The sequence below is a fragment of the Berghia stephanieae genome, chromosome 9 (assembly GCF_034508935.2).
Source record: "Berghia stephanieae isolate SIO BIC M18660-M18661 chromosome 9, UCSD_Bste_1.3, whole genome shotgun sequence".
NCBI lineage: Eukaryota > Metazoa > Mollusca > Gastropoda > Nudibranchia > Aeolidiidae > Berghia > Berghia stephanieae.
In genome coordinates this window covers 1,647,021-1,672,428 of record NC_088368.1, presented here as the reverse complement: position 1 = coordinate 1,672,428, position 25,408 = coordinate 1,647,021, and the positions used below count along the sequence as shown (strand labels likewise).

Sequence of the window (25,408 nt, the reverse complement as noted above, 5' to 3'; positions counted from 1 at the left end):
GTCTTGGAAATTCATTGACTGCTTTGCCGGAATATTCTGCCAAGGTTGACCTATGAGTGGTAGTGACACTGCAACTAACTTTATGCAACTAACGTATGTAAATCATTAAAATGTATTAGATAATTCACTAAAGAAATAAAAATTGGTAAAAAATCAAATGAAGGAAAGGGGCTTTAACAGCGGAATTCAGTTTCTCTACATAGAAGAACGGTGGTTTATGTTTTAGTTGTGAAGGTAGTGGCGATAAATATTTTCAGACCCCCACCCCCTTGTTTTAGTTGTAGTAATAATGGTAGTGGTGATGACGATAATAATAATGTGGTGAGGGAGGTTGTAGCAGTGGTGAAGATGATATAGTGGTTGAGGCAGTGGATTCATATAAAATGAGCAACTCACCCGCCGCCTTGTTGACCTTGCTGGAAGTTCATGTTGCCACCCATAGGGTTGAAACGTTGGAATTTGTTATTCATGTTCCTCATGGGACCTGGGCCAGGGGCAAAGTTGTGCATGGGCATGTACTGGATACTCACTTGCTGCTTTTGCATCTTCTTGTTATTGTCATCTGCAAACTTTGCCAGGATGGGCTCTGTGCAACCTTCAGGGGTTATTCCACTTACATTCTTGATGGCATTCTCAGCCTCATCTCGTGTGTCATACAAGACAAAACCCACACTTCGACTGGCACCTGTGTTGAGGTCAATCAAAACTCTTGACTGGATAATTTTTCCATAAGGTTCAAATATTTTGTTCAGCTCAGCTTCCTTCCAGTGCTGGGGCAGGTTACGAACATACAAATTAGCTCCTTTAATCTTGTCCCCTCCCATTCTGGCTAAGGCTACTTTGATCCTTTTGTTCTGTACTTGTAAACCAGACAACGTTTCGATGGCTCTCTGAGCATCAGAGGCAAGCTGATAATCGACAAAGCCAAAACCATAGCTGTACCCTGTGGACTTATCTCTGACAATTTTTGAATTATTGATGGGACCAATGCTGAGGAAAAGGGATCTGAACTCTTCGTCTGTCAGTGTTTGGGGCAGGTAGTTGATGATCAGGTTGGTGGTGCTTCCATCTGGAGAAAAACAAAAACACCAGTTATGGATTAAACCTTGGAACAAAAGGTTATACAAATTTCAGTAGAGTACCATTAATCACAATTATTGTAAACAATGATCAAATTACATAGTCCCATTTTTCTCCTTCAAACAAGCTACAACATTCAGTTTTAACAAACTAGGGAGGTTGTCCATATACTTTTCCCCACTTTACCACTGATAGAATGAACCAGCCTGTGTTAGTGACCCCCCCCCCCCCCATCCACTGACTATTTCAAAACAGTATAAAGACAATAGCCCAAATATGTAATCGTCCCCCTATGTTGTATAAATTTAGTTTTTTTTAAAAATATTCTGTCATTTATTTGAAGAAATGGACCTGTGTACATGTATTGTGAGTCATTTATCTCTTCAGATCGTTTAACTTTCTTTTTTTTCATGATGCATTTCCATGTAAATCGGGGTCACCACTGATTGACATCTTTATCATCTCCAGCTTTAACTTTTACAAATTCCAAGCTTTAAAATGATATACGACACCTATAACTAACAAAGATGGGTCAGTCAAAGTAGACAATTTCACATCTAAGACTGTTTTCTACCAAATAGACACTGATTTGTGGATAATGGGGGATGGGAACGGATGGTGGGTCATCTAAAAAGAGCACAGAGTAGAATGTTCCAAAGTTTAACATTACAACTTGTATTTTTTACTTTTTACGTGCTGAAGAAAGTTGGCGGATTGAAGGTTGGCCAGTACTGATAATTCCCAAATTTTAATTTTATGTTTGTTTTTAAGGGTCTTTACGGTGCTTACAACATATTTAGGTCATTTCAGGACCAGTAAAAGTAAAAGGAAGAAAATGAGATAGTGATAAGATTCTGTAACTACAATTAAAAGGACACGAGAAAAAGTCAGATAAAGGAGAATGTACATTTAGGTCATTTCAGCACCAGGGAAGAAAATGAGATAGTGATAAGATTCTGTAACTACAATTAAAAGGACATGAGAAAAAGTCAGATAAAGGAGAATGTTTCTATAGGGAACAGATGTAGATTCAAGAGCACACCATCAATGTACTCAGTTTGAGATACTTAAAAAGTCTCATCTAGACAACCAGCACAGGATCCCACTAAGAGGAACACACTCAAATGTTTAAAGAATAAATCCAGAGTAGAATACATAACTACCAATACATAACAGAGAGATCATTTACAAGGAAAGAAATATCTCTCAAAACTAATATTTAACATTTGACTTTTTCCTTCTCAGCTAAGGACCTTGACAAAACCAAGCAAACTCATTCCAAGACAATGCTAGAAAGCAACTCAAAATATATAAGGGGAAAGAAGACAGCGTGACCTCCTGCCCACCATAGGAGGTCAAAGGACCCCAAACCAGACCCAATTATTTTTTATTAGTCAGATGATTAACAGATGTGTATGGAACTTGAGAGAAACAAACAAAAAAAAATACATCCACAATATATTGAAATATTCATTAAACAAAAAAAAAGAATCTTACCATTAGCTTGTTCTTCCATCTTAACTGTCTCTGTTCAAGATGACTGGTCCAAATATACAAATTTGAGATGCTGAGAGGGCAGGCAGCCATCATTGTTGATAGGAGGCAACCAGACAAGCACAACAGCAAGTGTGAGGAGGAAAAAAAAATAACAAAAAAAATTTTAACGAGCCTGAAGGAGAGAGAAAACAGGGTTAGGATTAAGTTGATAGATGTTAATGGAATTCTAATCCACTATTCCAAAACGGTGCTGGACGAACCCACTGAGATGTTTTTTTTTTGGTTTTACGGGTGGTACAGCGCCTAGAAAACTACCTTTTTTCTTCTCTTCTGCGCCAGTAAAAAAAAATGGTGCAACCGTCAAAGGATGATAGAAATGAGGACTAATTCAATCATGAAACAAAAGTAAATGCTAAGAGCGATCTATCATTGTTTTGTTTAAAGCACCATACGATTTTTTAAAAAAATAAAAATAACAGAATATAAAAGATAATGAATGTACAAGGCAAATTAATATCTACCACTCATACTCAGCATGATGATATATCAAGGACCCATTATGATTAAAAGAAAATTATAACAAAAATATGTATATATATAAATATAATAAAACTGTGATAGGGCGAACCATTTGGCTATAGTAATGGTCTATATATATCGTATTGCTGACAAAGGCAATAAACTCCACAAAGAAATCTCATTTCAAATGTAAATTGGGACTGATCAAGGAAAGTAACACGTGAAAAGCATTTGGTGAGAATAATGCAAGGTATTTTTCACAGGCTAAAATTGCAATTATCTCTACATTTAATAAGCTCAAGATTTGAATAAAAAGTTCATACCAGGAAGAAGGAAAAGCAGTTTCAAATCAAATTTATTAGTTAAAGCATGCCAGTATTTAACAAAACAAAGAAAATATATCTTTTGGCCCTAGAAATGAAAATCAAAATAATACAAAACTAAATACACAAAAAACCCTCTCTATCCAAACGAGGTGAACCATCAAGTCTTGGTAAGCCATTCCATCCAACGTCCCAATATAAATGGTTTCCTCTCATCAATTTCATATGCATCAAATGCGTCATATCAACTCTCTTCACACCAATAGATCAAAATCTACAGATAAACAACACCATCAACTATTTTACACAGTCACCTACCTTCAGACCCCCCCCCCCTCCCCCATTCACACACACAAAATATGGTAACCCTCCATCGTTATCAACTGGAAATGAAATATAAACAGTAAAATTAACCACGGATCTGGTCAATCAAAAGCACGAAATAAAATGTTGGCTGTATACATATTTGGCACCACCCTTCAAAAGCTTGGCCATGGGTAACGTAATGTAGAGGATCTCACATTACTTGCGGGCAAACAGTTTGAAAAAAAAAACAAAAACATAAGTTCAAAACAAAGATTACAAAATAATTATTTGCAACTGTAAATGGAATACTAAAATAAATAAATTTTAAAAATAAAACATTGTAAATATCATAGTGAATAAGAGAATGAATATGTATAAGGAAAATGTAAAATATATTTACCCTTCTTTACTATCCGAAAGAAAAAAATTCTGATAAATCTATAAAGGAAAAAAATATATACAAAATTAATAATGAGAACATGGATAAATTAGAAATATGAATCTAATCATAGCAAAGATAAACAACAACACTAATAAAATAACTTCATAAAAAGTGAGTGTCGTTAGACCTGTCAGCTTTCTCTCTCTCTTCCCTACTTAGGTGAAAAATAGACTGAACTCTGCACAGCTTGGACAGAGCACAAACTTATAGATGTTACCTTAACCATTTCACCCCAAGTGTCTTTAAGTCCCATTATTACTGCAATAACCCAGACTTTTAGAGCCATTGAGATGATGTACAAACATTGATACTCTAGCCATCCTCTGGATAGCGGGAAACTGCACCAGTTTGTTCCATCACATATCAACTCTGCCAAAGCCAGTAAAATTGATTGGGGGAAAATGGCATTATAAAAGGAGGAGATTCTTCCACCGACTCCAAATGGTAGATCTGAGGAAAACCATCAGCACTGGTCATACACTCCATGCACTTAGCTATGGCTTTCTCAGGAGGAAAAAAAACTACTGAACTTTACCTAAACACAGACTTTTATCTGAAGCGCTGAACTTCAGAAAAAAGATATGACGCATTGACTTCTTTCTGTTTGGTAATTGATTGAAAAATATATGGAGGTTTTTTAACATGTTGAATTTCCGTAAATATACGGAAAACTAGCAGCCTTGCTTTTTACTATAAATGATAAAACTTTAGGATGGCGTCCTCTTGATTCTTTGCAAATCCAAAAACACATGGACAACTACCAAAAATGCTAACACAAAATTGACATAGATGGACAGTTTGGAAGCCAATGATAAAGCCAAAAACAAATACCAGGACAAGTTTCAGCATGGAACAAGGAAAAAAGAAAAACAGACAAGCTGGAGAGGAGGTGTCGATGGTCTATGATCCAGTAGAAAAGGATCTAAACCAAGCAAGCAATTATTGTGCAGATCTTGTTACTACAAAAAAGACGGGGGGGAGGACTGCTTGATTTAGTAAATGGCAAATAGATTCTCATTCACAAAGACCTCTGCAGAGAAATAAAAAATGAAGTAAAATTCTGTATTCATTAGACTGAAAACAAGTTTCAGGGAGAAAATGAAAATGTATCTTACCAAGGTCATCAACATGTAAAGAAATGGCATTCTGAACATTCTGAGAAAATTAAATTTGAACTGTGACTGTGAATGTTTTCTATCACTTTCATTTCAGACAATATCAAAATACTGGCATAATCAACAAGGAAGGGGAAAAAACCCAACTAAAACAGCCAAGGGTTCAGATGTGTGTGCATGAAAAGTGACACGAGAAACTATTCTGCCAAACCAAATATTCATACAAATTCATAATTTAAATTTCATGTTATAAATCCCGCCAACTTTTACTAAGATCAATAAGCTTCTTGATTTGTGTCCAAGTTGGTCAGACAGGCCTACTTGATTGGGTACATGTTTATTGTTAGGCATATGTGTTGACACTCAACAATCACTCACAAAGTTGAAAGTCAAGAGTTAGAGTAGACTGGGTAGATTTCTTTTGAAATGCCATTGAAGTAATAACAAGCTGGGAAATGAAGTGTGTAACGCCTTAGATTTAGAACTCAGCAAAGACTCAAAATCTGAAAATAGGAATTCCCCCCACTGAATAATAAAAACAGCCACGCTCACAATCACACAATGGACAACTATTGAGTAGTTGAAATTGAAATAAAATGTTAGCATTGGCATTAGCAATGACTTTATATTTATAGTATGAAAGAACGTGAGCCGCTTCTCCGAGAGTTGTCAAACTTCCACCCAAAATGATTTATAAATCAACTGACTCCATGCATGCCACCCTGCAGTGACCCAGTTCGGTTTTCCTCATGACTTATGACTCTTGCCTGATGAATATGACTATGAGATGACTGACTGTGACTTACACTTATGAATGACCCAACTAGACACTCAGCAGGGCCAGGGCTGCTTCAAATTCAACAAATCAAATAAGGTTTAGGGAACTAATCTTCTTTGAAAATATCGAAAGAACGTAATTTGTAATAAGAGATAAACCAGAGAAAATTCTGGAAGGAAGGCATGGGGTGGTAGTTGTATGACTGGAGAAAAAAGGGCACGCACACAAAGTGTCAGCCAAGCCAAGTCGTTGACTAAAAATTGACGAGTCGATGGTATCTTTCTTGAACTTCTTGTCGAGTAAACCTCAGATCTTATAAGCTGCAAACAAATCTTCCTAGTCTTATACTCAAACGTTTAAAAGTTTTAGTTATGCATCTAACGAGATCACCCAGTATTTTTTCGATCTAAGTCGAACGCGGCCCATTGTAATATAATCATGACGTCACGTCCGCCATTTCCAAACGCGAGTGCCTTAGCACGTTTTGGTGGCTGAATAAAACCATAAATCAAAGAAAAAGTAAGCGACTGAGATATCAATAAATAGTCAAAAATGAGAACTTTTGACAGATAAAACAAAATACAAATAATTCTGAAAATATGAATTCACATGGAATCAAATATCAAGATAATGTATCAACTGTCTACTTCACCTGAGACTTCCTAGGCTATCAAACAAAAAAAAGAAAGAAGATCGGGCGGAAGTGAATAATATTGGGCAGTAGTCGATAGTAGTACTCAATACTTACTAAGGTAGTTAGCCTTAATAAGTACTTGACTGCCAAGTTGATACTTTTCGATACCCTAATACTTCAAAAGTTTCGAAGTTATGACACTCGCTTTCGGATCGGAAAGTCCTGGATTCGAGCCTCGCTCGCGCATAGTTGAATCCTTGGAAAAGACTCTTTACTCACATCCTCTCACAGTATTCAGGTGTAAAACGAGTACCTGGCCGTTAACAGCGTTATCTCTGTCGGAAAAAATAAATTGAATTATCGCCTAACAGCGTCATGTCTCATTCTTGACATTGCTGTTGGTCGGGGACCCTTTGTAAAGCGCTTTGAGCACGTTTAGTGAATATTGTGCTATTTAAAAGCTCAATGCAAGACTTGTGGGAATCTGTGGGAGTACAACAGTCAGCTTTCCAGACAAGATTTGGGACATCAGGCAGCCGTTTACATGCACTGACCGTAATCTAGTCTATGAAATTACATGCTCCCTGTGGGATTGCTTGCGTTGGGTAGACCGGGAAAAGGCTGGGTAACATATTCGTGCAGCACTTGCGTGACATATCGAACTGTGCAGACAAAGCAGTGGCCAGACTGTTCATTCACATCAGGCCGGCAACATAATTGATTGGGTCATCTCCCCTGTGTCAAGTAATAGAATAAGAAAGACCGACGTTGTTGACCTAGCGATATCCGATCACAAAGCTTTATTTGTGGATATCGCATTAAAGAAAGTTGATCTCCCGAAACGAAACATAACAAGGAATTGTAGACAAATTGATATCAGTGGTTTACAAGATAGCATTCGTGACGTCATAAATGAGGTTAAAAATATAAACGACTTCAACAAAGTATTGCGATCTATTATTGACCGTGAGGCACCGCCACAACGTCGGGTCGTATCGAATCGACCACACTCGCGATGGTTCAATTCCGAGATAAAGGAATTAAAGAGAAAAAAAAGAGACAGGCTGAAAGGAAATGGCGAAAGAGTGGTCTAACGGTATTTAAGGATATCTACAAAGCAGCTAAGTCGGCTCGTTATAACGCCATCACATGCGCAAAAAAGGCCCACTACAACGAAAAATTTCAAAGCATTACATCTTTCAAAGAACTGTTTTCCACCGCAAACGACCTTCTTGGCAGTAAGAAATCCACACCCCTTCCAGCGTCTAGAAATAACACCGAACTAGCTCAAAATTTTGCCAACTATTTCCACGACAAGATAAAATCCATTAGGGAAAACTTAGACAATACATCATCATCATCGTCACCGAGCTTTGGACCATTCCATGGAACGTCATTACATGTTTTGATCCAGCCACTGAGGATGAAGTGAAGTCAGCCATTTTAGATAGCCCATCAAAATATTGTGACTTAGTAGACCCCATCCCAACTAGTATTCTTAAGACTTGTATTGAAGAACTGTTACCAACAATAACTGAACTTATAAATAATTCGTTGGTCTCAGGTAGTGTCCCCGACTCGTTTAAACGTGCCATTGTTAAACCACTATTAAAGAAGTCCGATCTAAATGTAAACGAACTGAAAAATTACAGACCTGTCTCCAACCTTCCATATCTATCCAAAGTGCTTGAACGCATTGTGTTAAAAAGACTTTTGTATCATATCCATCTAAATAATTTAAGTGAAAATTTCCAATCTGCCTATAAATCACATCATAGCACTGAAACTGCCCTTTTAAAAGTATGCACTGATATTCTTAATAGTATTGACAAAAATCATGTCTGTTTATTGACTATGTTGGACCTTTCGGCTGCATTTGACACCATTGATCACGAGATACTTATTAAACGATTAGAAATTACTTTTGGAATAAGAGACACTGCGCTTAGTTGGTTTAAATCATACCTAACATCAAGATCTCAGTCGGTTCTGATCGATGGCGCAGTATCAGAAACATTTCCTCTAAATTACGGCGTTCCGCAGGGGTCTGTCCTTGGTCCTGTTATTTTTACTCTTTATACTCAACCTCTTTCGGATATTTTTGTTAAAAATAAATTAATGCATCATTTCTATGCTGATGACACTCAGATCTATGTAAGCGATATCCCTAGTAATATCCCATCATTAATTACCAGTGTTGAAGACTGTATTAGAGATGTTAAATGCTGGATGGAAATTAACAAGTTAAAGCTGAATAATGAAAAGACAGAGGTGATGGTGTGTGGTAGAAAAAGTGTTTTGAAAGATGATTTTCTGAAGTTTACTCTAAATATAAATGGGTGCACAATTAACCTCTCAACGTGTGTGAAAAACCTCGGGGTAATGCTAGATCAACATATGACTATGCAGGCACAGTTTGATTCTCTATGTAGAAGTTTGACAATAGGCTTAAAAAGAATTGCGTCAGTTAGACCTTTCCTAACAAGAGAAGTAACATGCAAACTAATAACATCTTTCATACTATCTAAAATAGATTACTGTAACTCGTTAATCTCGAATGTAAGCAACGATAAAATATCACGCCTTCAAAGTATCCAGAATGCGGCTGCTAAATTGATTTTAAGAAAGAAGAGAACATCCTACTCGTTGCCACTTTTGTATGAGCTGCATTGGTTACCAGTTAAAGTGAGAATCGAATTCAAACTAGCAGTATTGTGCTATAAGTGCCTTAATGATCAAGCACCATTGAATATTACTGAATTTTTAGAAACTTATAAGCCAACGAGGAGTCTACGTTCTGCACTAGATTCTACAAAATTAATTGTTACAAATAAATATAAATATAAATTTTACGGCGGCAGATCGTTCAGTCACGTCGGACCTTCCATCTGGAACTCTCTTCCTAAAAGAATAAGAGAAGCGCAGTCCTTATCAATATTTAAATCAAAGTTAAAACACCATCTCTTTGTTAAAACACATCTTGATTAATGCATCTTTGTAATTTTACCCCAATATGAATGTTAATTTAGTTTATGTTATTATATCATTATTTTATATTATTTCCGTATTTGACATAGCATGTGGATGTATTATAACATATCTTGTATTAATGACTTTATGTTTAGCTATTACATTGTTGTATAATGATAATATTATGTTGATGTAGTATTATAATGTTTCATTTGTATAATAATGTCACTGTATTATTGTTTCGCGCATTGAGCATCACCCAGTGATGAAAATGCGCGTTATAAATGTCATGTATTATTATTATTCTACCTGTCTACCGTGTGCTCAGTTTTTGCCATTCAGGCACTTCCTCCCGCCGACGTAGGGAAACTCACCTGATCGGGTCGCTGAACACGTTGACTCCACGCGGATTCAACACCAGGGTTGACCACCACTAACATCCACACCATTGCCCTCTGAACTAACAACCTCTGAATTAATACTATCTTTGAGACTTAAATATGTCGACGTCATTATTACTCATACTAAAAACTACTACTGTTGTTACTATTGCCACGACAGCTGCTGCTGCTTCAGCTACTTCTACTACCACCACTACTACTACTGCTGCTGCTACTACTACTACTACTACTACTACTACTACTACTACTACTACTACTACTACTAACTACATACTAATATACTACTACTACTATTACTACTACTACTACTACTACTACTACTGAGACTTAAATATGTCGACGTCACTACTACTATTACTACTACTACTACTACTACTACTACTACTACTACTACTACTACTACTACTACTACTACTGCGACTACTACTACTACTACTACTACTACTACTACTACTACTACTACTACTACTAGAATAACTACAACAAATACTACTACTACTACTGCTACTACTACTACTACTACTACTACTACTACTACTACTACTACTACTAGAATAACAACAACAAATACTACTACTACTACTACTACTGCTACTACTATCTACTATACTACTATCTATACTATACTATCTACTATCTATCTATCTATCTACTATACTTCACTCTAATCTATCTATCATCTATCTATCTATCTATCTATCTATCTATCTATCTACTCAATTTTCCTGTCAGATCTTTACCTGACCGTTCGTTTTGTTTTTTTTTTCTTCGCAAAGATTCGACCGCCTCACAAAGGTAGATTTAATCTTCGCAAGTCGATGCACATAGTGTCAGGACGCTGGCAACAACTCCTAAGAATGGCCCGATAATGGCAGTGGCACACTACTACTACTACTACTACTACTACTACTATACTACTACTACTACTACTACTACTACTTACATACTACTACTATTACTACTACTACTACTACTACTACTACTACTACTACTACTACTACTACTACTACTACTACTACTACTACTACTACTACTACTACTACTACTACTACTACTACTACTACTACTACTACTACTATTTATTCTATTACTACTACTTCTTCTAACTTTACAATTCTATCAGATCTATTATCTAGAAAGTTATCTTCTTCCTCACACACGCTGACCTGCTCTTATCATTCCGATCACACACCTGGTACTCCTTACCCACTCACCCACGCCACGCTAACGTTTCATTCATACTCCAACCACCATTGAGTACAGACGATGCAAGTTATATTAGATTTTATCTTATTTGTTTTCCGCATTTATTTGTTTATTGTTGTTCTGACGAAGGGTTGTACCTGAAACGTCCATTGTACTGTTCCCATCCATAGCCTCTCCATTATCATTCTTTCGCTTGTATTTCCATTGATTGTGCTTAATAAGTACAGAAATAATTGACATGCAGAAATTTCAATCGATAATGAAAAACTCGAGGAAGTGTCAACATGTAAATACTTGGATGTTCTGCTAACCAAGGACGGCACCAGTACAACTGAGATTAAGACAAGAATAGGAATGTCAACAGCAACACCAACGAGACTGACAAAAATATGGAAAAGTCCAATCAATTTCGAAATAAAAATTAAATTGTACAAATCACTGGTACTTTCCATCTTACTATACGGCTGCGAGTCATGGACATTAACTGCGGAATTAGAACGCAGAATCTCTGCTTTTGAGATGAAAAGTTATCGAAAACTCCTGCGTGTGCCGTACACAGAGCACAGAACCAATAAAGACGTACCGGAAGAGGTGCAAGATCGTGCAGGACTATAGGAGCCCCCCCCCCCCCCCCCCCCCCCCCCCCCCCCCATCACCACAGTTAGAAGGAGGAAACTGTCATGGTTTGGCCACAATGTGAGGCATGAAGGTTTGTGCAGAACGGTGATGGAGGGCACACTTGAAGGAGGAAGAAGAAGAGGAAAACAAAGGAAAGTTTGGATGGAAAATATCAAGGAATAGACATGAATGAAGATGGAAGAACTCTTGGAGAAGGCCAACAATAGAGAAGAATGGAGGAAAGTGGTGAGAGCTGCATCCGATGTAACCCCTCGACGACCATCAGATCATGGGATGAATGAATAAGTACTCGAATTTATCGATACTGACTACTGTTAGTCGATACAGTTCTCGATAATGGTCCCCATCGACTAGCACCAAGCCTTGTGAGGATTGGTGACCAATAATGTCAGATAATAATTACATTTTCAGCAAGAAAATATTCATCTTTATTTTGCTAAAATGTTTGTCAAAGATACTCGCATACAACGTACCCATATTTACAGGACCGATAACCCAAGTCCTAATGGGCTCATTGTTGTAATGGGAATCTCAAAAAAATGACGCAAAATATTGTTCATTACCACAATATGTAAAAACTAGGCCCATAAGTGGGGTCAGATGAGATATAATATGTACACGTCGCTCTCAGATAATCGCTTTTAATTTGAAATCATTGTTTGTTCGGACAACTTGATCATCATCATCGTCTTTAATTTGAAATCATTGTTTGTACGGACAACTTGATCGGCATCGTCTTTAATTTGAAATCATTGTTTGTACGGACAACTTGATCATCATCATCGTCTTTAATTTGAAATCATTGTTTGTACGGACAACTTGATCATCATCGTCTTTAATTTGAAATCATTGTTTGTACGGACAACTTGATCGGCATCGTCTTTAATTTGAAATCATTGTTTGTACGGACAACTTGATCGGCATCGTCTTTAATTTGAAATCATTGTTTGTACGGACAACTTGATCATCATCGTCTTTAATTTGAAATCCTTGTTTGTACGGACAACTTGACCATTGTCGTCTTTAATTTGAAATCCTTGTTTGTACGGACAACTTGATCGCCATCGTCTATAATTTGAAATCTTGTTTGTACGGACAACTTGATCGGCATCGTCTTTAATTTGAAATCCTTGTTTGTACGGACAACTTGATCATCATCATCGTCTTTAATTTGAAATCATTGTTTGTACGGACAACTTGATCGGCATCGTCTTTAATTTGAAATCATTGTTTGTTCGGACAACTTGATCGCATCGTCTTAATTTGAAATCCTTTTTTGTACGGACAACTTGATCCATCGTCTTGACTTGTGTAGGATTGATATACATCGTCTTTAATTTAAATATTGTTTAGGACAACTTGATCGGCTCGTCTTTAATTTGAAAACATTGTTGTTCGACAACTTGATCATGATCATCGTTTTAATTTGAAATCATTGTTTGTACGGACAAATTGATCATCATCGTCTTTAATTGAAATCATGTTTGTACGACAACTGATCGCAATCGTCTTTAATTTGAAATCATTGTTTGTACGGACGGACAACTTGATCGCTTTCGTCTTTAATTTGAAATCATGTTTGTACGACAATTGATCATCACGTCTTAATTGAACCTGTTTGTACGGACAACTTGACCATTGTCGTCTTTAATTTGAAATCCTTGTTTGTACGGACAACTTGATCGCCATCGTCTAGCCGGAGAAATTTAATTTAGAACATTTTACTATAAGTTGCAACAAATCTGATTTTTGATGTAGTCCCGACTACCTACCGTGTGCCATTGCTTGGCTTGGTGAGGATTATGAAAAGAACTGTTTTAATTTGATTGTCAAACTATTTTTTCCTTTTGGTACAAGATCTTAAAAGCAAGGCAAATTAGATACTCGATATCTATTTTTAAGGATAGAAAAATAAAGTGAGTAAAGGTGACTCATACATAAGGGAACAAGCCAAATCAAGCAACGTTTCGGCCCTTGGCCTTCGTCAGGAGACATACAACAAAACACAAAATTGTAAGGTTACAAAAAATCACACTTTGTCAAATGTGAAAACAATGTAAAGGTACGGAGGTGTTGGATGTGGATGCAAAAAGAGGTACACGAGAAGGGAGAGGGGAATAAATGGGAGAGGGAGATAGATAGATAGATAGATAGATAGATAGATAGATAGAGAGAGAGAGAGAGAGAGAGAGAGAGAGGGGAGGGGGGGGGGGGGGTATGTATGTGTTTGTGTGCGTATGTGTGAAATGTATGGATTGAAGGTTGGGGAGAGGGAGAGGAAAGGAAAGAATGTACTTGTAATATGTAATCCAGTAAAGAGTACTACAAAGTAGTCTTTAAAATTGGGATGGGGGTGAGGGAGGGATAGATAGGGTGATTTCAGGGCATTGTGTTAGCCTTGGGTGATTTGTATATTATACTAATTATATAAATGGACAAAGAGAAACCAACCAGTTTTTTGGAGGTTGTCCTTATTTAAATGTCAGATCTGCTTTATTTGTTATTTTCAGCGTAATATTTCAACAAACAAAAAAAGTGAATCTATTTAAAAAAATATTTTCACAAGCTATTCATGCCGCCAGAAATTCCAACCACACATTTGCCAGATTGGTAATATTTGCTGTATCATCACATGATAGCATCACTTGATTCTATTTTCGATTTTGCAACATCAACAAATCATCCAAACAAAAACAACACAGACCACGACTTTGTTTTTTGGTCAACCCCTCCAGATCTCTGTGGGAATGAGGGCCAATTTAAGTTCGAGGATTTAGGCCTCCGTTTTAATCTACATTCCATGCAACATTTGGGTATTTGCACCCTGTCAGTTGAGTGTTAGTGGTTAGTGTTATATTATTATTATTATCTCACTTTCACTTTCACACCGGCTTCTCCATCGCTAGCTACTCGAGTCCATACTCTATCTATGCCTATGCCTTTGTATACCGTATTCACAACATTTTTTATTTTACTGAGAACATTAACTCTTCCATATTGGACCCTCGTCAGCCGGCGTGTATAGGTAATCGTTATAGGTGTGAATCAGAGTATAAGAATATGAATAGGTAAAGCCTGACATGATGCATTATATTTCAATTTCATAAATCTATAATTCTACCAAGGGACCTTTTTTTTCTCACGCTTCATTGCCCGTTCACATTCCCCACGTTCACGCACTCTACTTACTTTCTTGTTTCTAACTTCCTCGGGAAAATAATCTTGTATTCGTTCACTATAGTCGTTAAGTTGGAGAGTTTTTTTTACTTGAAACAAACCGAAGTCAATAATCATCGTCATCATATGTTTTTATTACTTTATTGATTGTCCTCAAAATAGTGGCAATTTGTCATTTGGTTACAAGTTACACATTTATAATAATAACAATACAGAAGAGTTTTGAGCCTGAAACGTTCTGTGTTTGTTTTTTTTTGCTCTTTTTTTAAGCTGTCGTATTCATTTTTGTTTATTAGAGAAAATCAGTATCCTCCTGTGACTTGAAATTACTAAAATCTTTTTCATTCTTTCCATTTTCATTTTATCCTGATCTTATTTGTGATTCAATTTATTATTTTTAAAATCCTTCTCTAGAAAATTCTTTTGTTGAATGTTGGAGAAATTGATAGAGCAGCCAAGATGATGGACATGATGAGTGTAAGTTAATCTTGATTTGAATTTGAAACTTTTTTGTATCGGGTTGGCCAATCCATCGCCACTGAATGTGATTTTTTATGCTCCCTGCTGTAGAATTTTGTCGATAACAACGTATTGTCTATACACACATAAATCTGTTGTGTCTGTCTGATAATATCATTGACTAAAGCTTATTGAACTAAACTGTTTTAAAATAATATATATAAAAAGTTGTCCTGGTAAAACTGAATAATAAATTTCAACAACAACAAGATATTCAACGAGCGTCTTTTTTTTTTTTGATTGCAAAACTGAATATCATAAATTCCTCTTTAGTCAAGATAGTTGTAGTGCTAAAGATTTGACAGTGTGATGAATTGTGTGATTGTGATGAATTGCCTCCTTTCTTTCTTTGAATGACCTCACTTTTACATTGGAAAAATAATACTCAATGTGTATTAATATATATATATATATATATATATATATATATATATATATATTATAATAATAAAACAGACAATACCAGTTGGTTGGCGCTCTAAGTACTTTTATCCAGGTCAAACAGACCTAAGGAATAAACTAACCACTGCTGGGTGGACAGAAAAAAAGTCTTTCAAGCCATTAGACCCATGGAGCCGGAGTTTATCCCAATTCTGGTTTCTATAGTGTGAAATGGACAATAGCAATTGCTTGCTATCCTTTGGATAGGATTTTAGTCAATCACAAAGTACTTTCCACCAGATCTAACAGACCCAGCTACTCATTCACTGCTGGGTAGACAGGGGGATCAGGAAAAAATCTCAACTGCATCTGGGATCTATCTCGATCCCTTTGCATGTGAAGTGAGTGCTCTACCAACTGAGCTATCTTGACCCCTAGCTGGGTAGATAGAAGGATCAGAAAATTTATCGGGTCCCGGTATCTTTGTTTTGTTTATAAAGAGAGTGTCTGAGTGTCGTATCAACCAAGATTTAGAGATGCCCAATAGTCGTGAAACTAAAATGTATTTTTCATGAAAAAGAAATGAAATAGATCTCACTTCCATTAAGTATGAGCCGTATATCACTGATTTGAAAATTACACACCAGCTCGTGTATATAAAAATTGAACTGTCATCTTTAGATATTTCTGAAATCGTGTCATTTCCCCTTTGTTCTTGTACACGTCCCATCCATATAATGAGCTATCTATGCAATAAACTTAAATTTAAGATCTACTCAAATTTAAATCACCTAAGGGACCCCCAAAATCTTTAGTTTTTCATGAGAAATCCTTTGACCACCATGTCCCCCCCCCCCCCCCCCCCCCCCAGCCCCGACTGTGGAACTCCATCAGTCAGTATTGAAATTAAAAATAGTGAAAATCCACTTACTTTTAGAAAACGATTAAAAACTGAGCTTTTGTGTAGAGCATCTAATTGGGACTCTTAGTATGTATTTTATTATAATATGTTATTTTTTCATCATATTTGTGTAGTTTTTAACATGCCAGTTCTATATTTGTATATCATACATGATGTGCTGATGTAAAGCGACAGTAGGCAATTCTTAATTGGGACTAGGCGCTATATAAATTCATTATATTATTATTTTATTATTATTATTATTATTATTATTATTATTATTATTATTATTATTATTATTATTATTATTATTATCTTTTTTTTTTTTGATAATGACAATCAAGCATATTTTATACTTCAGATGTTCTCAGACCAAACCTAGGCTTTCAGTATTTCATCCATGAATTATGTTATGCATTGTGAAGGACAAGTGAAAATTGGAAATCCATTTTTCTACTTGGTAAATTCTTTAAACTTGACCATTTATTTAGCGCAATATCCATTAAACGTGCTCAAAGCGCTTTTCAGGGGGGGCCCAAGCCAACATCAACACAACATGTAGGCTGATAGGGGCTTTTACAATTTTTTTCCAACAGACAACACTGTTAATAACCAGGTACTCATTTTACACCTGAGTTTAGGGGGAGAGAGTGTGAGTTAAGATCCCTTTCCAAGGACCTACTATGCACCGCTTACAGCGGGACTCGAATTCTGGACCTTTCAGACCGAAGGCGAGTGTCGTACCACTGTACCATATAGCCGCTTTATCTCAAACCATTATCCAGTGCTGAGTGTTTTATTTTACAAGAGATTTGAACGTTTACTTTTCAGATGTACTTCAACACTGGTTTTCGTATGAAGAACCTTCTGTTTGAAGGACTCAATACAAACACAGTAAAAGGTAAGACAGGGCTCATTTATGGTTAGAACATTCTGTTAGGAGTTAAAAAGTGTTTGTTTCACGTTGGTCTTATCAGATTTATTAATTGTGTGTGTGTGTGTGTGTGTGTGTGTGTGTGTGAGAGAGAGAGAGAGAGAGAGAGAATATATATATATATATATATATATATATATATATATATATATATATATATATAGAGAGAGAGAGAGAGAGAGAGAGAGAGAGAGAGAGAGAGAGAGAGAGAGAGAGAGTATATATGTGTGTATTTGTGAATAAAATGTATATAGAATGTGTATTTATTTTTTAAATGCTACTTACACCTGATACCAAAACTTTGTTGGTTTGCATTGCACCTATCATAACTTTGTGTATTATCGATCAATCCCCTTGGTCAAGACAACTAAGCATGAGGCCGTTTTTTGATCAAGTACTAACTGTTACTGACGTATGGTATTTGGAATATACACACCCTTTTGAACCAAGAATTGATACATTAGTCTGAATCTGAATGATTGATTGTCCTTAGAACGGAACAAGCCAAATCATCTCCATCTGCATTATTTAGGTCACCTTTATCAACAACACTGGTTACAAGTTATAGATTGAACTCAATTGGTCTAAAATTATAGAATCATTCATTTTTGGAATTGAATGGTTTGCAATCGTTGTAATCTCACTTTTTGACATAAAGAGACAACAGTGATAACAAGATTATAGTTGACAATATTGGTCTTTGGTGTAGTCCATCTGTTCACCCAGAGGTGATTGAGAGGGAAATATTGAAATAGTGATCCTTATGCCTTGACTGTCGACCAATTTCAGATATTATTTTTTAAGCCAAAATATGAAACGGATAACAAACGTCCTTTCGATTTCTGTAAGCAATACTTACTGGATATTCATGTTTCTACTTTTTACCGCCCTACCACCCTGGGGGCAGTGTGGCTCAGTGGAACGGTCTTTGATTCGCACCCGAAAGGTACCGAGTTCGAACACCCACCGCTGCACTGTGTGGCCTTGAGCAAGTCACCTCGCCTTAGCTCAATTTGCGGCGCTGCACTGCGGCTAACGCCTGGGTTATTCCAGTCTTCCCTTGGAATAGACCCTTGAGACAAATTTCCCCTATGGGATGAATAAAGAGAATTTTGATTTTATTTATTTTTATATCATTCATGATTACTCTTTTTACTGTTTTTATCATTCATGTTTCCTCAGAAATGGCCCTGGTCAGCGTTGTCTCCTTCATTGCCACCATTTTGTTCTCAGCATTGTCGTCAGCTAAAGAGATTGTTGCAGCCAAACGTAAAATGAATCCACTCGCAAGATCTCAACAAGATTTGGACAACTATTCTCTCTCTGTGGAGTCATCGGGATCTCAAAATGAACTCCTGTCATCGTTGCGGATTCCCACAAATGTGGGAGTGGTTCGTCGACATAAGTAAGAGAATCCCAAGTATTAAACATTAAAAGTATTCTAAGTTGCCCATTTTCCATATATTCATGGAATTCAGGATGTTAAAAAAAACCTCAGTATATTTTCCCCAAAAAATCATATATGTGAATGTAAAAAAATAAATACATAATGTCTTTTTACTGGAGTTCTGAACTCAGATAGTCGTTGGTCGATTTGTTTGCGTAAAAATTCTGTCATTTTTTGGCCCATTGAATCGTCAACCCTGAGTCGTTGCTAATAAAATAAATATAATAAATTCAAACAAGAACAAAATCCATAGCGAGTAAAAACTAGTGGATATCAACATTATTTATGTCATGGATATTGACTGATTTTTCGTTATCAAAACGCTTCATAATGCGTCATTTCTCTAGATTAAAGCTATTATTTTTTAATTAATTTTTTTCCCTTGGTATTGGGTGCCATTATCTTAACATTCCTTGGTGGAACAGTAATGTTTGGGACTGTGTGGTCTAGTGATATGACACTTGCCTTTGGACTGGAAGGTCCTGGGTTTGAGTCCCACTCTGAGTGGAGCATAGTTGAGTCCTTGGAAAAGGCTCTTTATTCACATTCTCTCACCGTATTCAGGTGTAAAATGAGTACCTGGCCGTTAACAGTGTTGTCTCTATCAGAAAAATTGTAATATCACTTTACATCACCTACATGTTAAGTGTTGCTGTTGGCTATGGACCCCTTGTAAAGAAATTTGAGCACGTTTAGTGGATATTGCTCTATTTAAAAGTTCAAATTTTCATAGGGTGTTTAAAGGCCTTTGACCAAAGAAACCCCTTCTATGATATGATGTGATGTTATAGAATGTGATATGATAGGATGTGATGTGATGTGATGTGATTTGATGTGATGTGATGTGATGTGATAGGATGTGATGTGATGTGTTGTGTTGTGATAGGATGTGATGTGATGTGATGTGATAGGATGTGATGTGATGTGTTGTGATAGGATGTGATGTGATAGGATGTGATGTGATAGGATGTGATGTGATGTGATAGGATGTGATGTGATGTGATGTGATGTGATAGGATGTGATGTGATGTGTTGTGTTGTGATAGGATGTGATGTGATAGGATGTGATGTGATGTGATAGGATGTGATGTGATGTGATAGGATGTGATGTGATGTGATAGGATGTGATGTGATGTGATGTGATAGGATGTGATGTGATGTGATGTGATAGGATGTGATGTGATGTGATGTGATAGGATGTGATGTGATGTGATAGGATGTGATGTGATGTGATGTGATAGGATGTGATGTGATTTGATGTGATGTCAGTGAAGTGATGTGATAGGATGTGATGTGATGTGATGTGATTTGATGTGATGTGATGTGATAGGATGTGATGTGATGTAATGTCAGTGAAGTGATGTGATAGGATGTGATGTGATAGGATGTGATGTGATGTGATGTGATTTAATGTGATATGATGTGATGTAATGTGAAGTGATGTGATAGGATGTGATGTGATATGATGTAATGTGATGTGATATCCATAGATTAGCAAGCAATTTTTATTGTTCATATTTAGCACCATAGAAACTGGGATTAACTCCAATTTTATGGATATTAAGGACTACCACAACTGACACTTCTCTATGTATTTTGTTCTTTATTTTTATGACGCTTTAATATTTATTATGTCCACACATTAGACAGGGTTAGCATTTACCTAAAAGTACAAAAGGGGAATATTATAAACAGACCATATTTAAATTCATTTTTTTTTTCAGTAATTGAATGGTTAGGTGATTTTGATCAGGTTGAAAGTACCTACATTGCGATAGGCTGATGTCCTATTCAAAATTTAGTAAGCAATTCTTACATACAATTTTAATACAGCAGAAACCAGGATAGCCGTTGTATTTAAAAAAATTATTTTCATGTTAACAGATTCCATCTCTTTGCACTCGAGTCTTTAATTCACACAGTGAAGTTTGGCTATGGCTACCTGCTGATGTTATTGGTGATGACTTACAATGCTTGGCTCACACTCGCTGTTGTTCTAGGTAGGTTATTTTGACGGTTCAGTTTTTATTAGATATTCATTTATACACAAAACGCCCTGCTCTATCCAATCTTGTTTTGTTTATTTTTGTTTTGATGCTGTCACAGACTTGCTAAATCATATGAAATTTTCGTAACAATATGAATTTTATTAGACCTAAATCATCACATTTACTACAAATTTTTAAGCTACAGTGATAAATATTTTTGATTAGTGATATTAGTAGTTACAGTAGAGGAATTGTTTAGTGATTTGTGTAACTTTCTTTGTCTTTTCTGACCTTGATTCACTTTGACTTTGACCAAAACCAAAAATATTTGAGTCACCTAAGAGAAGAATTGAGTTATGTACTTACTGCTCAACAAGTTTATTAACAAGTATCCGTATATTTGCAGAATTCAGTACGTTATAAACCCTCAGTATATTTTCAAATCACCTGGTAAATGGGAAAAAGTAAGAACATCATGTCTTTTTACTGGAGTCCAATGCCCTGAAAGGGATCTGTCAATGTGCTTGCGTAAAAGTTCAGTAAATTTTTGCCCCCTGAATTGGCAACTCTGTATTAAGACTTCTTTTTATGATGAGTGAGTGACCTCTAGAGTGAAATTTGGTGAGAGTGTGAGTAACACTAATTTTGTTTTGTTCACTACTAAGTTTTCTATATCTGAATTCTAATTTTGTCAAACTGGGTTAGGCAAGTCTGCTATCAACACAATTCATTCCCATTTATCAGTGCTGGTGGTATTCCTCGGACCCGAGGAAATCCGCGATTTTGGTTTCAGAGGAGGAATTTCCTCCTTTAAAAAAAATTACTTTTCCCCCAATCAAATGTCCTGGCAGTGAGAGACGTGATATGTGGTGGAACAAATAGGTGAAGTTTCCCACTCTCCACAAGTTAGCTAGAGTATCAGTGATAGTTTATTATCTCAATGGCTCTAGAAGTGGGGGGTTAGTGCAGTGACAATGGGGCTTAAAGGCAAACAGTCAAAACTTTCCTCCTATTTCAGTTTTTTGTCCATATCAACACTGATTGATTAATTCAAGCTTAAAATTTCAAAATTTTAATCTCACAGGTGCAGGGATTGGTTTCTGGCTATTCCAGCCACTGTCAAGCCACATCTGTGGTCTGTACTCACAACCGCCCATCTCCAAACATCAATGCGACGGAGAAGATGGTGGCAACCCCCAAAGCGTGAATCGCGATGGTGACAACAACTCGATCATGCAACAACGACCACATCCCTCAGCTCTGTTGACATCGTCGACGTCCCACGAAGATACCAGTCAGAGTGAGCCTTTGCTTCCTCCAATACCCTATCACCAGCCTTACACCACAACAAGCAGCAACAACAATAATCATAATAATAATAATAATAATAATAATAATCATAGCAGCCATATTGGTGGGCGGGGCCAACCTTTACTGTAATCTAGCACGGACGACATGTGCTTATTCGCAGGTCTGGTAGTCCAAATTGTTATGGGCCCATTGTTGACATGGAAATACTCTCAAACCAACGTCAAATATTCTCTATTACAACAATGTTAAAAATAACAAGAAATGAAGTAAATAGGAAAGTGCCAGAAGACAATAGAGAATAAACATTTTGTGGCGGAATGGGGGCTCGAACCCGCAACCTTATTGGTACGACAACTCCACCTGGCCAGGGAGAGTGTGACTCGACCGTGTGAGCTATCCAGGACACAACTCCAGAAGTGATGGATAGCACATAGGGTAGAGTCACGACCTCCCTGGCCAGGCAGAGTGTGACTCTACCGTGTGAGCTATCAACAACTCCAGAAGTGATGGATCACTCATACGGTAGAGTCACGATCTCCCTGGCCAGGCAGAGTTGTCGTACCGTCGCAAAGTTTTTATTCTCTATTGTCTTCTGGCAATTTCCTACTCACTTCATTTCTTGTTATCATCAACATACGTGCCTGCTCCACTCACGTTTCTGAACAATGTTAAAACAAGCCCATAATTATCAGACCTGCAAATAAAATCATGTCGAGCACAGTCAATATCAGAATTATTTGCACATTTTAAAAACATTCATTGATGTAAGTCATGGTTCATGGCTTTAAGTCAGGAGAGATAAATTATCAGAATGATTTTATTATTTTCTCTCTTAGTTTTTTAATGTTTTTTTATAGTTTTATTTACCACAAATAAATTACACACTCATTGCCTTAATCTGGTTTTAGGTTGAGGTTAAACAGACACCGGAAATGATTTTTAAGTCTCAATTCTGAACTTTGAAATAAATCCAAATGTCTTCATTGAAATGAAAATGAAATGAAATGAGTACATTTTTTTATTGTCAGCAAAAACACATATAATATTATGCATACATCTTTTATACAAAACAACTAGTAACAATGACAACAAAATATAAAAATAATAATTTGAAAAAAAATGATGTATATTTTCTAAATACTTTGCACTTAAATTAAATACTATATATTATACATAAAAATTGACATTTCAATAAATTTGATTGAATATGAATATCAAATATACTTACGGGAACAAAATGCAGATCTGAACTAGTCTGAGAAGATAATGAATACCACCCTGTCCCCCCCCCCCCTCCCAAAAAAGAAAAAAAAAAGTTACAGAAATTGCTGCAATCTTTAACTTTAAATTTTGGACATTTGGTTTTAACATGTCATATTGTCAAGCTGATGCAGAAGCCACAAATTTCCTGTTTGATATTTTTTATTAGTATTGTTATTTTTTTACAAATTCCAAATATCCTTCAAATTTTCTGATGTCACCTCATTGATCACCACCCATTTTTGGACTGAGTTTGAAATTTGGGGGATTTACCCAGAAGTCTGCCTAAAAAAAGAACCAAAAACAAAAATAAAAGAGCGACAGATCGCTTAGATGTTCATTATTTTATCATTCAATTATTATAAAGATATCCCTATCTTATACAGTCCAGTCACTGACTCGTGTACATTTGTCATCCAGATATATTGTCAATGGTGTTAAGGATGTTTGGATTATTGAGGATCCAGAAATATTGTCAATGGTGTGAAGGATGTTTGGATTATTGAGGATCCAGAAATATTGTCAATGGTGTTAAGGATGTTTGGATTATTGAGGATCCAGAAATATTGTCAATGGTGTGAAGGATGTTTAGATTATTGAGGATCCAGAAATATTGTCAATGGTGTTAAGGATGTTTGGATTATTGAGGATCCAGAAATATTGTCAATGGTGTTAAGGATGTTTGGATTATTGAGGATCCAGAAATATTGTCAATGGTGTGAAGGATGTTTGGATTATTGAGGATCCAGAAATATTGTCAATGGTGTGAAGGATGTTTGGATTATTGAGGATCCTGAAATATTGTCAATGGTGTGAAGGATGTTTGGATTATTGAGGATCCAGAAATATTGTCAATGGTGTGAAGGATGTTTGGATTATTGAGGATCCTGAAATATTGTCAATGGTGTTAAGGATGTTTGGATTATTGAGGATCCAGAAATATTGTCAATGGTGTTAAGGATGTTTGGATTATTGAGGATCCAGAAATATTGTCAATGGTGTTAAGGATGTTTGGATTATTGAGGATCCAGAAATATTGTCAATGGTGTGAAGGATGTTTGGATTATTGAGGATCCAGAAATATTGTCAATGGCGTTAAGGATGTTTGGATTATTGAGGATCCAGAAATATTGTCAATGGTGTTAAGGATGTTTGGATTATTGAGGATCCAGAAATATTGTCAATGGTGTGAAGGATGTTTGGATTATTGAGGATCCAGAAATATTGTCAATGGTGTTAAGGATGTTTGGATTATTGAGGATCCAGAAATATTGTCAATGGTGTGAAGGATGTTTGGATTATTGAGGATCCAGAAATATTGTCAATGGTGTGAAGGATGTTTGGATTATTGAGGATCCAGAAATATTGTCAATGGTGTTAAGGATGTTTGGATTATTGAGGATCCAGATATATTGTCAATGGCGTTAAGGATGTTTGGATTATTGAGGCATCATTGTGAATAATTTTTTTTACTGTCATTTTTATGAGTCTAGAAAGTACTTCGAATTTTCTGGATTCCACTGTCTTCTGAGAAGTATCTTTCGGATGAGAAAATAAGTGTAGATTTGTTTATATGCTTA

The 25,408-nt window shown here is 36.2% G+C and overlaps 2 protein-coding genes across 10 annotated transcripts in view; one reads left to right on the top strand and one right to left on the bottom strand.

Annotated features, from left to right (window-relative positions):
- The window catches only part of LOC144979460 (ELAV-like protein 1), an 18,221-nt gene extending 3,687 nt beyond the window's left edge, over positions 1-14,534 (bottom strand). The window contains exons 1-4 of one of the 5 annotated variants that reach the window (XM_078926116.1): positions 14,362-14,519; positions 4,126-4,163; positions 2,578-2,647; positions 397-1,069 (exon numbers count right to left, since the gene is read on the bottom strand). In XM_078926116.1, coding sequence (XP_078782242.1) covers positions 397-1,069; positions 2,578-2,596 — 692 coding nt within the window. In that variant the 5' untranslated portion in view covers positions 2,597-2,647; positions 4,126-4,163; positions 14,362-14,519. Of the gene's footprint in view, positions 1-396; positions 1,070-2,577; positions 2,750-4,125; positions 4,164-6,284; positions 6,495-6,712; positions 6,800-14,361 lie in introns of those variants that run through there. The other 4 variants (XM_078926115.1, XM_078926117.1, XM_078926119.1 and 1 more) reach the window with 4 other exon arrangements.
- LOC144979462 (high affinity copper uptake protein 1-like) overlaps positions 14,523-25,408 on the top strand; it is a 23,506-nt gene continuing 12,620 nt past the window's right edge. The window contains exons 1-6 of one of the 5 annotated variants that reach the window (XM_078926125.1): positions 14,523-14,754; positions 15,502-15,564; positions 17,720-17,789; positions 19,005-19,227; positions 21,154-21,269; positions 22,342-22,557. In XM_078926125.1, coding sequence (XP_078782251.1) covers positions 15,547-15,564; positions 17,720-17,789; positions 19,005-19,227; positions 21,154-21,269; positions 22,342-22,557 — 643 coding nt within the window. In that variant the 5' untranslated portion in view covers positions 14,523-14,754; positions 15,502-15,546. Of the gene's footprint in view, positions 14,755-14,897; positions 14,936-15,501; positions 15,565-17,719; positions 17,790-19,004; positions 19,228-21,153; positions 21,270-22,341; positions 23,884-25,408 lie in introns of those variants that run through there. The other 4 variants (XM_078926122.1, XM_078926124.1, XM_078926120.1 and 1 more) reach the window with 4 other exon arrangements.